Genomic DNA, 17,861 nt, shown 5'->3' with positions numbered 1-17,861 from the left:
CTCACAGCACTCGAGAGAGGATTCATAGAACAAACACTGCACCTCACAGCACTCGAGAGAGGATTCATAGAACAAACACTGCACCTCACAGCACTCGAGAGAGGATTCATAGAACAAACACTGCACCTCACAGCACTCGAGGGAGGATTCATAGAACAGCCAAACACTGCACCTCACAGCACTCGAGAGAGGATTCATAGAACAAACACTGCACCTCACAGCACTCGAGAGAGGATTCATAGAACAAACACTGCACCTCACAGCACTCGAGAGGGGATTCATAGAACAAACACTGCACCTCACAGCACTCGAGAGAGGATTCATAGAACAAACACTGCACCTCACAGCACTCGAGAGAGGATTCATAGAACAAACACTGCACCTCACAGCACTCGAGAGAGGATTCATAGAACAAACACTGCACCTCACAGCACTCGAGAGAGGATTCATAGAACAAACACTGCACCTCACAGCACTCGAGAGAGGATTCATAGAACAAACACTGCACCTCACAGCACTCGAGAGAGGATTCATAGAACAAACACTGCACCTCACAGCACTCGAGAGAGGATTCATAGAACAAACACTGCACCTCACAGCACTCGAGAGAGGATTCATAGAACAAACACTGCACCTCACAGCACTCGAGAGAGGATTCATAGAACAAACACTGCACCTCACAGCACTCGAGAGGGGATTCATAGAACAAACACTGCACCTCACAGCACTCGAGAGAGGATTCATAGAACAAACACTGCACCTCACAGCACTCGAGAGAGGATTCATAGAACAAACACTGCACCTCACAGCACTCGAGAGAGGATTCATAGAACAAACACTGCACCTCACAGCACTCGAGAGAGGATTCATAGAACAAACACTGCACCTCACAGCACTCGAGAGAGGATTCATAGAACAAACACTGCACCTCACAGCACTCGAGAGAGGATTCATAGAACAAACACTGCACCTCACAGCACTCGAGAGAGGATTCATAGAACAAACACTGCACCTCACAGCACTCGAGAGAGGATTCATAGAACAAACACTGCACCTCACAGCACTCGAGAGAGGATTCATAGAACAAACACTGCACCCCACAGCACTCGAGAGAGGATTCATAGAACAAACACTGCACCTCACAGCACTCGAGAGAGGATTCATAGAACAAACACTGCACCTCACAGCACTCGAGAGAGGATTCATAGAACAAACACTGCACCCCACAGCACTCGAGAGAGGATTCATAGAACAAACACTGCACCTCACAGCACTCGAGAGAGGATTCATAGAACAAACACTGCACCTCACAGCACTCGAGAGAGGATTCATAGAACAAACACTGCACCTCACAGCACTCGAGAGAGGATTCATAGAACAAACACTGCACCTCACAGCACTCGAGAGGGGATTCATAGAACAAACACTGCACCTCACAGCACTCGAGAGAGGATTCATAGAACAAACACTGCACCTCACAGCACTCGAGAGAGGATTCATAGAACAAACACTGCACCTCACAGCACTCGAGAGAGGATTCATAGAACAAACACTGCACCTCACAGCACTCGAGAGAGGATTCATAGAACAAACACTGCACCTCACAGCACTCGAGAGAGGATTCATAGAACAAACACTGCACCTCACAGCACTCGAGAGAGGATTCATAGAACAAACACTGCACCTCACAGCACTCGAGAGAGGATTCATAGAACAAACACTGCACCTCACAGCACTCGAGAGAGGATTCATAGAACAAACACTGCACCTCACAGCACTCGAGAGAGGATTCATAGAACAAACACTGCACCTCACAGCACTCGAGAGAGGATTCATAGAACAAACACTGCACCTCACAGCACTCGAGAGAGGATTCATAGAACAAACACTGCACCTCACAGCACTCGAGAGAGGATTCATAGAACAAACACTGCACCTCACAGCACTCGAGAGAGGATTCATAGAACAAACACTGCACCTCACAGCACTCGAGAGAGGATTCATAGAACAAACACTGCACCTCACAGCACTCGAGAGAGGATTCATAGAACAAACACTGCACCTCACAGCACTCGAGAGAGGATTCATAGAACAAACACTGCACCTCACAGCACTCGAGAGAGGATTCATAGAACAAACACTGCACCCCACAGCACTCGAGAGAGGATTCATAGAACAAACACTGCACCCCACAGCACTCGAGAGAGGATTCATAGAACAAACACTGCACCTCACAGCACTCGAGAGAGGATTCATAGAACAAACACTGCACCTCACAGCACTCGAGAGAGGATTCATAGAACAAACACTGCACCCCACAGCACTCGAGAGAGGATTCATAGAACAAACATTGCACCTCACAGCACTCGAGAGAGGATTCATAGAACAGCCAAACACTGCACTGCACTGGCATTCGAGGGAGGATTCATAGAACAGCCAAACACTGCACTGCACACAAATAGCTGAAAGGGTTTAAAGCAAAGGTCACTGTTAGAAATGTTTGTATACTTGAAAAAGAAAAGTGCACAAGAAATTCACATGTGTTCATATTCTACTTGTTGTGATTATCTTTTACAATTCACACGCCAGTGGTTCTAGTCACAAAGAACAGTGATCTTTCTTCACAGCTCTGGTCCTGGGGCCCCCTAGTGTCTGCTGGGTTTTGTTCTATGAGCGCTCAGTTACGTCAATGAACTAGCAATCTGGATAATCACATTTTAAAACTATTCTTTAGCTTATAAGAAGTTGGAGAGTTCAAGTTCTATTCAATTTCATACATAACTTGGAATCTCCATCTCTTTCAAGTCACTCAGCAGCTTAGATTAGTCAATTGTTAGTTTATTTGCGTGTTCAGTGAAGAAAGAGTAGCAGCAGACACAGGTCCAGGATTGAGAAGCACTGGTCTAAGAGAGAGCTTGTGAATTCTCAGCAACCCACTGACCTGCCCAGTGGTGGTGACTGCCTGTGGTGATGTTCCCTTCCAATGTTTTTCTCAATCAGCCTGATTTCCCCCTATCTATATAGTCAAAAAGAGAGCATCTATTTTTATTTATTTATTTAATTTTTAAATTTAGTGGTTGCTAATTATTTTTATTGTTTTTTCGCCAATTTAGAATGTCCAATTATCTTTAGGCTCGGCTCACGGCTACTACCCCTGCGCTGACTCGGGAGCTGCGAAGACGAACACACGCTGTCCTCCGAAACGAGTGCCGTCAGCCGCCCGCTACTTTGCACGCTGCAGACTCACTGTCCAGCCACCTCAGAGCTACAGCGTCGGAGGACAGCGCAGCCCTGGGCAGCTGGCAGGCAAACCTGCAGGCGCCCTGCCAGACCACCGGGGGACGCTGGTGCGCGGTGAGCCGAGGACACCCTGGCCGACCTAGCCCTCCCTTCCACCGGGCGGCACTCGGTCAATTAGACGCCATCTCCTGGGAGCTCCTGTCCATAGTCAGCAGAAGAATAGCCTGAACTCGAACTGGTGACGTCCAGGCTATAGGGCACATCCTGCAGTCCACGTGGAGCGCCATTACTGACTGTGTTTATCACTACCAGCGACAAGCACGGCTGTGGGGGTCCGAGCAGGAAGTAATAGCACAGCACAAGGCAACTGCGGGGTGAATGTGAGCCGCTACAGCGCTCAGCCTTTTATTAAATTAAATAAACACTAAATAAACAAAGCAACAATAAAGCTGCTCAAAATAGAAAGAAATGAGCCCAACGGGTAGCTTTGGTTTTAAACTGGTAGCGTTTCATTTCGTTTTGTTTCATTCTGTTCTCTCTCTGTTAACTCTCTTCTCTTGCAAAGCTGTGGGTCTCCATTTATATGCGGCCATCTACAGATTTACACCAATCAATCAATCTGGAGATGGCTGCACTCTGCGTGACTGTCAGCCAGTTCAGTAATTGCTCAGCCGATAATTGGACCCCTGCACTTTATCACTAATAGCTGATTGATTATTTGGAATTGCTTGTTGGTTTAGTTAATCACGTTTTCTTTTGAGCACTTGCACGTGTAACTCTGCAGCTGGGCTGGGCTGTAATCAAACCCTGGGGGCTCTGACTAGGCTGGGCTGGGCTGTAATCAAACCCTGGGGGCTCTGACTAGGCTGGGCTGGGCTGTAATCAAACCCTGGGGGCTCTGACTAGGCTGGGCTGTAATCAAACCCTGGGGGCTCTGACTAGGCTGGGCTGGGCTGTAATCAAACCCTGGGGGCTCTGACTAGGCTGGGCTGGGCTGTAATCAAAACCTGGGGGCTCTGACTAGGCTGTTAGGAGCTGTAAAGAACTCTTTCAGTTCAGCCAGACCCTCTCCTGACAGGGCAGCACGCAGCTGCATTAAAACACACACCAGCAACTCAGGACTTTTCCAAACGCGCCAAATATAGTAGAAGGGCCAAGTACTCCTCTAGTCATTACAATTTTAATAAAACTATCAATAAATAAAACAATAAAACTGGGCAGGTCAAAGCTTGATTATACGCCAGTGGTTCCTCTAAAAAACAATACAGTGCCACCTTGCTAAACTCTCACTGGACCCTACAACCGCCATGCATTCAGTATAATCTCAGCTTGTGCCATAACGTTGAAGTAACCAGATTGTTAATTGCCAGTGCCCTAGATAGACAGGTAGACAGGTAGACAGATAGACAGATGGTCACCCTGAGATGCATAGGTTAATTCTCTACCTTGCTGGCTTCCTGTATCCCCCTCCTCACCACCTCTCTGATGGGGGGCTCTCTCTCGAAGGGGGGGTGTGTGTACACGGTCGCTCTGGTAATGCCCTTCCACCCCCCCCCGTTGTCAGGCCAGCCCAGATCGAGGCAAGGGGCGGGGACATCGGAATACTCTGGCCAGTAGCGTTCCGAGAAGTCCGAGAGGCATTCCGCGGGCTCCCGTCTCCATGGCGACAGAGGAACGTCAGAGGGCATGAAGTCAGTCACGTGATTGTGCAGCTCAGAGATCTCTGACTGAGGGAAACACAAAGGCAGTTACAGAGCTGAGCCACACAGGGGCGCTATGCTCCAACAGATAGAAAAGAGGTGTTTTAGGTTGAGTGCTGTGTTTTTACATGCATTGCACAGCTGAGCCAAGCTACAGTCTACACACTGTAATATAGAAACTAGACTGTCTGTCCCTACATCTGTCCCTCTGTATGTCCCACATACATTTCTGCATATATCTGAGTAGATATCTAATTGCTAAATCTTATTCTTTACTATCTGATATGTACTGTTGATGCACAAAGTGTGTCGTGATAATGGGATGATGGCCAAAGCCGGCCCTTCCAAGTCTAGTCTTTGTTTCAGCTCTGTTTTAAATTTATAATTTAACCCAGTTACACCTCCATCTATTGATTCTCTCTCTCGATAGGACGTTATTGATTCTCTCTCTCTCTTGATAGGACGTTATTGATTCTCTCTCTCTCTCGATAGGACGTTATTGATTCTCTCTCTCTCGATCGTTATTGATTCTCTCTCTCTCGATAGGAAGTGATTGATTCTCTCTCTCGATAGGAAGTGATTGATTCTCTCTCTAGGAAGTGAACAATTCTCTCTCTCTCTCGATAGGAAGTTATTGATTCTCTCTCTCTCGATAGGACGTTATTGATTCTCTCTCTCTCGATAGGACGTTATTGATTCTCTCTCTCGATAGGACGTTATTGATTCTCTCTCTCTCGATAGGACGTTATTGATTCTCTCTCTCGATAGGAAGTTATTGATTCTCTCTCTCTCGATAGGACGTTATTGATTCTCTCTAGGAATCTCTCGATAGGAAGTGATTGATTCTCTCTCTCTCGATAGGAAGTGATTGATTCTCTCTCTCGATAGGACGTTATTGATTCTCTCTCTCTCGATAGGACGTTATTGATTCTCTCTCTCTCGATAGGAAGTGATTGATTCTCTCTCTCTCGATAGGACGTTATTGATTCTCTCTCTCTCGATAGGACGTTATTGATTCTCTCTCTCTCGATAGGACGTTATTGATTCTCTCTCTCTCGATAGGACGTTATTGATCTCTCTCTCTCGATAGGACGTTATTGATTCTCTCTCTCTCGATAGGACGTTATTGATTCTCTCTCTCGATAGGACGTTATTGATTCTCTCTCTCGATAGGACGTTATTGACTCTCTCTCTCGATAGGACGTTATTGATTCTCTCTCTCTCGATAGGACGTTATTGATTCTCTCTCTCGATAGGACGTTATTGATTCTCTCTCTCTCGATAGGACGTTATTGATTCTCTCTCTCTCGATAGGAAGTGATTGATTCTCTCTCTCAATAGGACGTTATTGATTCTCTCTCTCTCGATAGACGTTATTGATTCTCTCTCTCTCGATAGGAAGTTATTGATTCTCTCTCTCTCGATAGGACGTTATTGATTCTCTCTCTCTCGATAGGAAGTTATTGATTCTCTCTCTCTCGATAGGACGTTATTGATTCTCTCTCTCTCGATAGGACGTTATTGATTCTCTCTCTCTCGATAGGACGTTATTGATTCTCTCTCTCTCGATAGGACGTTATTGATCTCTCTCTCTCGATAGGACGTTATTGATTCTCTCTCTCTCGATAGGAAGTTATTGATTCTCTCTCTCGATAGGAAGTTATTGATTCTCTCTCTCGATAGGAAGTTATTGATTCTCTCTCTCGATAGGAAGTTATTGATTCTCTCTCTCGATAGGAAGTTATTGATTCTCTCTCTCGATAGGAAGTTATTGATTCTCTCTCTCGATAGGAAGTTATTGATTCTCTCTCTCGATAGGGATGCACAACAATAAAAATAAAACCATGTGGGGAGACAGAGCTCACCTCTCAGTCGAATAGGGCCAACGAAATGATGAAAGATGGAGTTATTATCTCACTTCTAGATAGAACTCTAAAGAGACAAATAAGAGAGCGTATACAACAAACACAAAACAAAACTCATCGCACCACAAATACTACAAACTCGAAAAACAAAATCTACTACTTATAGGAAAAACACGTGAATTGATTCTCATTCAAAAAACTCTCGTAGGAGATGTGATATTCATCACAATAGAATCACATCCTCCAATCCCCCAGATCTCTCTAAATCAAACATTGATTCTCTCTCTCGATAGGAAGTTATTGATTCTCTCTCTCGATAGGAAGTGATTGATTCTCTCTCTCGATAGGAAGTTATTGATTCTCTCTCTCGATAGGAAGCTATTGATTCTCTCTCTCGATAGGAAGTTATTGATTCTCTCTCTCGATAGGAAGTTATTGATTCTCTCTCTCGATAGGAAGTTATTGATTCTCTCTCTCGATAGGAAGTTATTGATTCTCTCTCTCGGTAGGAAGTGATTGATTCTCTCTCTCGATAGGAAGTGATTGATTCTCTCTCTCGATAGGAAGTGATTGATTCTCTCTCTCTCTCTCTCTATAGGAAGTGATTGATTCTCTCTCTCTAGGAAGTTCTCTCTCTCACCTCAGACAGGAAGTTGTTGATACGCTCCAAGCTCAGCTGGGTGTGGAAGGCAGCAGGCCCAGCGCTCAGCAGACACTCCAGCGCTCTGCGACGGGGCTCGCTGTAATAAAACTCGGGGCTCGACTCCGACACCTGCGGGAACACAACGTCTTCATCCAAACTGGCGTCCTGAGAGTCGGACATGATCTTCAGCAGACAGACGGAGTCACTGAGACACGCGTGTAGTCATTTGTTTAAAGAAGTCCATGCAAGGGAAAATTCCGTGCAAAATAACAGGAACAAAAATGAAACATTAAATAACACGGAATAATTACTGGAAATCATGAGTCAATTCCCTCTCTCTCTCCTCTCTCCTCCTCTCTCTCTCTCTCTCCCTCTCTCCTCTCCTCTCTCCTCTCTCTCCTCTCTCCTCTCTCTCTCTCTCTCTCTCTCTCTCTCTCTCTCTCTCTCTCTCACATGCAAACATGCACTGCCTTTGTCTCTGTCTCGGTTTCACTCAAATTCAAATTAAATTCAAATGGTCTTTATCTGCATAGAGTCGAACAAGCATTGCTAAAGCTAATGCAGTGAATGTGCAGGAATATCGACCTGAATGAAGAGGCTGCAGGCTGTGATCTCACACTGAGCACGAGTTTCTCACACCTCTTACTTTACCTCCTCTCCCCTTTTCTCTATCCTATCTCTGTGTCTCGCTCCTTCCTACCTGTGTCTCTCCCCTCCTCCCTCACTTTAAGAGCATCTCTGTGTAATCATGTAACTTCTTTGCTCACTCTCTCTCCCCCTCTCTCGCCTCACCCTCCCCTCTGTCCTCTCTACTCTCCCCCTCTCTCTCTCTCCTTTTCAAAGCAGTGTAATTCTGTTCTGTTTCATTGTCCCATTTCATTGTTACAAAAAAAGAAATCTATCTACACACCTACACTGTCCTGTAAAGAGAGACACACAAATGCAAAGTTTAATTTTCTCATACATCCTGTCAAACTTGTCTGGTGACAATATCAGTCACATTGAGAGAAACTGGCTCTGGTACACACACACGCACACACACACACTGAGACACGCAGAAACACTGAGACACACACACACACAGACACACACGCACTGAGACACACACACACACACACTGAGACACGCAGAAACACTGAGACACACACACACACACACACACCAGTGACACACACAACGCACAACACACACCCCACTGAGACACGCAGAAACACTGAGACACACACACAGACACACACACACACACACACCACACACACACACACACACACACACACACACGCACACACAGAAGACACACACACACACACACTGAGACACACACACACACACACACACACACACACACACACACACACACACACACACACACACACACACACACACACACACACACTGAGACACACACACACACACACACACACACACAGAGACACACACACACACGCACACACACACACACACACACACAGACACACACACACAGACACACACACACACACACGCACACACACACACTGAGACACGCAGAAACACTGAGACACACACACACACACACTGAGACACGCAGAAACACTGAGACACACACACACAGACACACACGCACTGAGACACACACACTGAGATGCACACTGTGACAGGGCAGAGGCCCTGCACACTGGGGAAGGTGTGTTTCATGGCTGCTTTGCACACAGAGTCATTGTTTAAAACAGCTGCCAGTGATAAAGGCGCTAGGTGGATAGAAGCAGGTCACAATGTTTGCTCTGGTGTCTGTGTTAAGGCTACGACAGGAAGGAAGCCTTTGTGTTCAGACCTGAGGTATTGTGGCCCTTGTGAAGTGCATGTGTTTTGGTATCAGTGAACAGCGTAACTGTCCTGTTAAAGGCAAAAACTGAGACCAGTTTAGCACTCCTAGAATGAGATAGGCTTAGTTTGTTTATTTTGTTTTATATGAAAATAAAGACAGGAACCACCCTGTTTGCTGTTGTGAGAGTACTTCACTTTTACTAGAAGACAGTGTGAAAGGTCCCAAAGTGTGGCAAAGCACACCCCACTTTGCACACACACACACACACACACACTGAGACACACACACACTGAGACACACACACAGAGACACACACACACTGAGACACACAGAAACACTGAGACACACACACACTGAGACACGCAGAAACACACAAACACTGACACACACACACACACACACACACACAAACACACACACACACACTGGCACACACACACAGAAACACTGAGACACACACACACTGAGACACACACTGAGACACCCAGACACACTGAAAACACTGAACAACACAGAAACACTGATACACACCACACACTGTGACACTCAAAACCAGAAACACTGTGTGATACACACACTGTGACACCCACACTTTGTGAACACTGAGACACACACACTGAGACACCAGAACACACAGAAACATACACACACACACACACTGAGACACACACACAACACTGACACACACACACACACACACACACACAGAAACACGAGACACACACACACTGAGACACACACACACACACAAACACTGACACACACACACACACACACACACACACACACTGGTGACACACACCACACAGATACACCACAGAAACACTGAAACACTGAAACTGTTTTGTGACACACCACACTGACTCCACACACACACACACACTGAGACACACAGAAACACTGAAACACTGAGACACACACACACTGAGACACTCACACACACACACACACACACACAGAAACACTGAGACACACACACACACTCAGACACACACACACTGAGACACACACACAGACACACACACACACACACACACACTGAGACACATACTTGTGACTCCTGGCGCGTGTGTTGTGACACTCTGAAGCACGTACTCTGTGACACTGTGGTGTGTGACACTGTATACACACACTGACTCCCCATAACACATACACGATACAAACACTGAGACACGCACACACACTGAGACACACAGAAACACTAAGACACACACACTGAGACACACACGCAAACTGAGACACACACACACACAGAGACACACACACACAGAGAGACACACACACACACACACACAGACAAAGACACACCCACTGGAACATACTGTACATCTAGAGAAATGTCTGTTCGATTATGAGGGAACTTGCTCAGGACCTGCTTTAAGTTATTGTGAGCATCAGGTATATGGAGGCTGTTTGTCTTTCTGTCTGTCGATATTACATCACACAGAAAACCACAAACAATTGCAACGGTATGATTATACACATGAATGGTATAATTATCAATATGAATGGTCTAATTTGACATATGTTGACTCAGGAGCGGCAAAGACGAACTCGCGCTGCCCTCAGAAGAGTGTGCTGTCAGCCGACCGCTTCTTTACACCTCAGAGCTGCAGCGTCAGAGGACAAAGCATCTCTGGGCAGCTTACAGGCAAGCATGCAGGCGCCCGGCCAGACCACAGGGGGTCGCTAGTGTACGGTGAGCGGCGCTCAGCTAATTGTGGGCCGCCCTCTGGGGGCTCCCGTCCATAGTAGGCAGTGGAATAGCCTGAACTTGAACAGATGGCGTCCAGGCTATAGGGCACATCCTGCAGTCCATGCGGAGCGCCTTTACCAGACAAAATGCATTCTGTTTACATATTTGAGATATATGAAAAATATATCTAAAAAAATATACTATAGAATATCATTGATGGATGAAATATATAGATCATATGGTAGCAGTCACAGTAAATAGCATTGTATTCCAGTGGTGATATTTCAGTGCCTGGCTGTTAGGATTCTCCAGACAAGTTTAAGATACTTTATTGTTTCAAATTAGCTCAGAGCGACTGCAACACTCTGTAAAAAAAAAAAACAGGTATTGTAAAACTCACCCCAAGGCAGTGTCTACATTTATGAAGATACAAACCCCACAACCTGTCAAACTGGCGCACAGAATCACAAAGAGAATGGATTTTAAAGATGGTCAGCGCTCCTGTAAAGGGAGGGGCCAGTGATCCTGTTAATAAAGCTAATAAGAGGTGAGAGAATGGATTTTAAAGATGGTTAGCGCTCCTGTAAAGGGAGGGGCCAGTGATCCTGTTAATAAAGCTAATAAGAGGTGAGAGAATGGATTTTAAAGATGGTCAGCGCTCCTGTAAAGGGAGGGGCCAGTGATCCTGTTAATAAAGCTAATAAGAGGTGAGAGAATGGATTTTAAAGATGGTCAGCTCTCCTTTAAAGGGAGGGCTAGTGATAGTGTTAATAAAGCAACCAGCTGCTGCTTACCCTATTGGCAGACAGGCAGACAGACAGACAGACAGACAGACAGACAGTGGCATGCTTTTACCACTTTGGATATCCTTTTGCTTTGCTGGTAGCTGTGCACTAGATGACACCAGCTCTTACTAATATAATGATACTTTCAGGGATCTAGTCTTGCCTTTTAAATCACATTCCCACAGTATAGCATTCTAGTTACCTGCCATAGACAGATCTAAGCTCACCAGGGTAAAATCACACAGTGACTTTGCAATTTTCCTTCCATGCTTTCTGCATGGTTATACTCTGCATTTTCCATCGTTTACCCAGGATTGTTTTTTTTAATATGCTTTACCAGACCTCTCTGTGCTTTACAATGCTTCCCTATGCTTTACCAGACCTCTCTGTGCTTTACAATGCTTCCCTGTGCTTCACCACACCTCTCTGTGCTTTACAATGCTTCCCTGTGCTTTACCAGACCTCTCTGTGCTTTACAATGCTTCCCTATGCTTTACCAGACCTCTCTGTGCTTTACAATGCTTCCCTATGCTTTACCAGACCTCTCTGTGCTTTACAATGCTTCCCTATGCTTTACCACACCTCTCTGTGCTTTACAATGCTTCCCTATGCTTTACCAGACCTCTCTGTGCTTTACAATGCTTCCCTATGCTTTACCAGACCTCTCTGTGCTTTACAATGCTTCCCTATGCTTTACCAGACCTCTCTGTGCTTTACAATGCTTCCCTATGCTTTACCAGACCTCTCTGTGCTTTACAATGCTTCCCTGTGCTTTACCAGCCCTCTCTGTGCTTTACAATGCTTCCCTGTGCTTTACCAGACCTCTCTGTGCTTTACAATGTTTCCCTATGCTTTACCAGACCTCTCTGTGCTTTACAATGCTTCCCTATGCTTTACCAGACCTCTCTGTGCTTTACAATGCTTCCCTATGCTTTACCAGACCTCTCTGTGCTTTACAATGCTTCCCTATGCTTTACCAGACCTCTCTGTGCTTTACAATGCTTCCCTATGCTTTACCAGACCTCTCTGTGCTTTACAATGCTTCCCTATGCTTTACCAGACCTCTCTGTGCTTTACAATGCTTCCCTATGCTTTACCAGACCTCTCTGTGCTTTACAATGCTTCCCTATGCTTTACCAGACCTCTCTGTGCTTTACAATGCTTCCCTGTGCTTTACCAGACCTCTCTGTGCTTTACAATGCTTCCCTATGCTTTACCAGACCTCTCTGTGCTTTACTATGCTTTACCAGACCTCTCTTCCCTGTGCTTTACCAGACCTCTCTGTGCTTTACAATGCTTCCCTGTGCTTTACCATACCTCTCTGTGCTTTACAATGCTTCCCTATGCTTTACCAGACCTCTCTGTGCTTTACAATGCTTCCCTATGCTTTACCAGACCTCTCTGTGCTTTACAATGCTTCCCTATGCTTTACCAGACCTCTCTGTGCTTTACAATGCTTCCCTATGCTTTACCAGACCTCTCTGTGCTTTACAATGCTTCCCTGTGCTTTACCAGACCTCTCTGTGCTTTACAATGCTTCCCTATGCTTTACCAGACCTCTCTGTGCTTTACAATGCTTCCCTATGCTTTACCAGACCTCTCTGTGCTTTACAATGCTTCCCTATGCTTTACCACACCTCTCTGTGCTTTACAATGCTTCCCTATGCTTTACCAGACCTCTCTGTGCTTTACAATGCTTCCCTATGCTTTACCAGACCTCTCTGTGCTTTACAATGCTTCCCTATGCTTTACCAGACCTCTCTGTGCTTTACAATGCTTCCCTATGCTTTACCAGACCTCTCTGTGCTTTACAATGCTTCCCTGTGCTTTACCAGACCTCTCTGTGCTTTACAATGCTTCCCTATGCTTTACCAGACCTCTCTGTGCTTTACAATGCTTCCCTATGCTTTACCAGACCTCTCTGTGCTTTACAATGCTTCCCTATGCTTTACCAGACCTCTCTGTGCTTTACAATGCTTCCCTATGCTTTACCGTGCTTTCACTGTGCTTTACAATGCTTCCCTATGCTTTACCAGACCTCTCTGTGCTTTACAATGCTTCCCTATGCTTTACCAGACCTCTCTGTGCTTTACAATGCTTCCCTATGCTTTACCAGACCTCTCTGTGCTTTACAATGCTTCCCTATGCTTTACCAGACCTCTCTGTGCTTTACAATGCTTCCCTGTGCTTTACCAGACCTCTCTGTGCTTTACAATGCTTCCCTGTGCTTTACCAGACCTCTCTGTGCTTTACAATGCTTCCCTATGCTTTACCAGACCTCTCTGTGCTTTACAATGCTTCCCTATGCTTTACCAGACCTCTCTGTGCTTTACAATGCTTCCCTATGCTTTACCAGACCTCTCTGTGCTTTACAATGCTTCCCTGTGCTTTACCAGACCTCTCTGTGCTTTACAATGCTTCCCTGTGCTTTACCAGACCTCTCTGTGCTTTACAATGCTTCCCTATGCTTTACCAGACCTCTCTGTGCTTTACAATGCTTCCCTATGCTTTACCAGACCTCTCTGTGCTTTACAATGCTTCCCTGTGCTTTACCAGACCTCTCTGTGCTTTACAATGCTTCCCTGTGCTTTACCAGACCTCTCTGTGCTTCACAATGCTTCCCTATGCTTTACCAGACCTCTCTGTGCTTTACAATGCTTCCCTATGCTTTACCAGACCTCTCTGTGCTTTACAATGCTTCCCTGTGCTTTACCAGACCTCTCTGTGCTTTACAATGCTTCCCTGTGCTTTACCAGACCTCTCTGTGCTTTACAATGCTTCCCTGTGCTTTACCAGACCTCTCTGTGCTTTACAATGCTTCCCTATGCTTTACCAGACCTCTCTGTGCTTTACAATGCTTCCCTGTGCTTTACCAGACCTCTCTGTGCTTTACAATGCTTCCCTATGCTTTACCAGATCTCTCTGTGCTTCACAGTGCTTCCATATGCTTTACCAGACCTATCTGTGCTTTACAATGCCTCCCTGTGCTTTACCAGAAATCTCTGTGCTTTACATGCTTTCACTGTGCTTTATTCAACTTTGCTGTGCTTTTACTGTGGGAGACTTTTACAAGGGGCTAGTCTCTCTGATGCAAATGTTTTTGAATAGCTGTCATTTGCATTGGGAGTCTGAGGCTAAACTAACCACATATAAAAGCAAAGTGTTTTTAAACTTGTACAGAGACACTGATGGCAGGACCTGTTGTATTATATTATACAGGACCGCTTCCCTTATAAACGTGTCCCTTAACGAAAGCACAGCAAAGTGGAAGAAATCAAATACATCTCAAGGCTCTTTTAACAAGAGCAACAGAAAAGAACCTTTTAAAATTACAGGAAATAAAAGCAACAGACGAGGAACTCAAACCCAATAAATAAGAATAACCCTATAGAAAAAAGAAACATAAAGATATAAGCCCCCTATTATAAAAGTATGTTTTCAATTTATTTTTAAAAGTTGCCAGTGCAGGTGCTTCTCTCACTGTGCATGGTAGAGCACTCCAGAGTTCAGATGCCCTATGACTCATTGCTCTACCACCCGTCCTTTGCTTAAAACCCTTGGGATAGATAGCAGCCCTGCATCTTGGGATCGGAGTGACCGGCCAGAGGTATACTGGACTAAAAGATCCTTCAAACAGGTCGGAGGCAAACCGTTTAGTGCTTTATAGGCAATAAGAAGGACCTTAAAGTCAGTCCTGGACAGCACCGGGAGCCAGTGGAGGGCTGCTAACTCTGAGGTAACGTGCTCACTTTCTTTTGTTTTGGTAAGCTCCCTGGCTCCAGCATTTTGTACAAGCTGCAATCGTGACAGAACACAGTTTTGGAGTTCCAGAGAGCAGGGCATTGCAGTAATCAATCCTAGAAGATATAAAGGCATGCACCAGTCTCTCAACATCGTGCTGTGAAAGGAAGCAATTCTATTTTAATAATATTCCAAATATGTGGCTTAAAGGAGTGGTCCGGGTCAAAAATTACACCCAGATTCCTCATTTCAGTTTTGTGAGAGTATGCGAAACTATCCTCTGTGAAGGCGGACAGGTCAAAATCATTATCTCTGTTTTATATGAATTTAGCATAAGGAAATTATTAGAATTTCAATACAGTGATATCAGCAATACACCAGCTGGTTTTAGAGACAGATATAGCTGGGTGTGATCAGCATAGCAGTGAATGTGACCCCATGTCTAAGTAAGATGCTGTGAAAATGTGGTAAAACATAGGGGAGCTTGATAAAGCATATTAAAAAACAATGCATGGTAAACTAACCTTTATAAATGTTCCCCACAGTAGAAGCAGAGCATGGTGTAATAAAGCACAGTGTAAACATGATAAAGCATAGGGAAGCATTGGAAAGCACAGAGAGGTCTGGTAAAGAACAGGGAAGCATTGTAAAGCACAGAGAGGTCTGGTAAAGCACAGGGAAGCATTGTAAAGCCCAGAGAGGTCTGGTAAAGCATAGGGAAGCATTGTAAAGCACAGAGAGGTCTGGTAAAGCATAGGGAAGCATTGTAAAGCCACAGAGAGGTGTGGTAAAGCATAGGCAAGCATTGTAAAGCACAGAGAGGTCTGGTAAAGCACAGGGAAGCATTGTAAAGCACAGAGAGGTGTGGTAAAGCACAGGGAAGCATTGTAAAGCACAGAGAGGTCTGGTAAAGCATAGGGAAGCATTGTAAAGCACAGAGAGGTCTGGTAAAGCATAGGGAAGCATTGTAAAGCACAGAGAGGTCTGGTAAAGCACAGGGAAGCATTGTAAAGCACAGAGAGGTCTGGTAAAGCATAGGGAAGCATTGTAAAGCACAGAGAGGTCTGGTAAAGCATAGGGAAGCATTGTAAAGCACAGAGAGGTCTGGTAAAGCATAGGGAAGCATTGTAAAGCACAGAGAGGTATGGTAAAGCATAGGGAAGCATTGTAAAGCACAGAGAGGTCTGGTAAAGCATAGGGAAGCATTGTAAAGCACAGAGAGGTCTGGTAAAGCACAGGGAAGCATTGTAAAGCACAGAGAGGTCTGGTAAAGCATAGGGAAGCATTGTAAAGCACAGAGAGGTCTGGTAAAGCACAGGGAAGCATTGTAAAGCACAGAGAGGTCTGGTAAAGCATAGGGAAGCATTGTAAAGCACAGAGAGGTCTGGTAAAGCACAGGGAAGCATTGTAAAGCACAGAGAGGTCTGGTAAAGCATAATAAAAAGATAACTAATGTAAACTAACCTTTATAAAAGTTTCCCGCAACCAAAAAGCGTAGCAAAATTATCACAATGTGATTTAGAGTATAGCTAGCATTCTGCCAGACCAATCCCATTGTAGCTGCCCTGTGCTGTAACACAGAAGCAGTATTGAATTCCAGTGCAGATCATCAGAGTGGATTAGCAGGGTTATATTTACAAGGAGATTTGAACTCACCTGGTGCTGTGACTGAGAGGCACAAGTTCTGGTGACGTGCTGCTTTGCTTGTGTCAAACTTGTTCTCCTGTCTGTCAGTGTGCGTGTGTGTGTGTCTGTCAGTGTGTGTATGTGGCATTATCCCTACAGTGTGGTGTATTCTGTGTCTCAGTGTGTGTGTGTGTGTGTGTGTCAGTGTGTGTGTGTGTGTCAGTGTGCGAGTGGTGTGAGTCTCTGTGTCTGTGTCTCAGTGTGTGTGTGTCTCAGTGTCTGTGTCTGTGTCTCACGAGCACACAGTAGTCAGAGAGTGTCACACCACAACAGGTGTCAGTCTCATTGTCTGTCACTCAGAGTGTGTCTCAGTGTGTGTGTCTCTGTGTCTGTGTCTCAGTGTGTGTGTGTGTGTGTGTCAGTGTGTGTGTGTGTGTGTGTGTCAGTGTGCGAGTGGTGTGAGTCTCAGTGTCTGTGTCTCAGTGTGACACACAAGAGCTCCAGTGTGTCTCAGTGTTTGTGTGTGTGTCTCAGTGTCTGTGTCTCAGTGTTTGTGTGTGTGTCTCAGTGTGTGTGTCTCAGTGTGTGTGTGTGTGTGTGTCTCAGTGTGTGTGTGTGTTGTGCAGTTCTGGGTCACACACACACAGCATTGTGTGAGTCACTCAGACACGACAGAGTCTCAGTTTCACCAGTGGCCACAACACTACGAGTACACAGTTCATAAGTGTGTGTGACTCAGGGTATGTGTGTGTGTGTGT

At 45.4% G+C, this 17,861-nt stretch overlaps 1 protein-coding gene across 2 annotated transcripts in view; it reads right to left on the bottom strand.

Annotated features, from left to right (window-relative positions):
* Nucleotides 1-17,217, bottom strand: part of LOC121307283 (protein FAM83G-like) — a 29,245-nt gene extending 12,028 nt beyond the window's left edge. The window contains exons 1-3 of one of the 2 annotated variants that reach the window (XM_041239464.1): nucleotides 17,134-17,217; nucleotides 7,446-7,653; nucleotides 4,686-4,967 (exon numbers count right to left, since the gene is read on the bottom strand). In XM_041239464.1, the coding sequence (XP_041095398.1) occupies nucleotides 4,686-4,967; nucleotides 7,446-7,628 (465 nt within the window). In that variant the 5' untranslated portion in view covers nucleotides 7,629-7,653; nucleotides 17,134-17,217. Of the gene's footprint in view, nucleotides 1-4,685; nucleotides 4,968-7,445; nucleotides 7,654-17,133 lie in introns of those variants that run through there. The other variant, XM_041239465.1, reaches the window with a different exon arrangement.
* Nucleotides 17,218-17,861: the final 644 nt, after the last annotated feature.

This window comes from Polyodon spathula, chromosome 54, assembly GCF_017654505.1.
Source record: "Polyodon spathula isolate WHYD16114869_AA chromosome 54, ASM1765450v1, whole genome shotgun sequence".
In the NCBI taxonomy this organism is placed as follows: domain Eukaryota; kingdom Metazoa; phylum Chordata; class Actinopteri; order Acipenseriformes; family Polyodontidae; genus Polyodon; species Polyodon spathula.
This window is presented reverse-complemented; position numbering and strand designations above follow the sequence as displayed.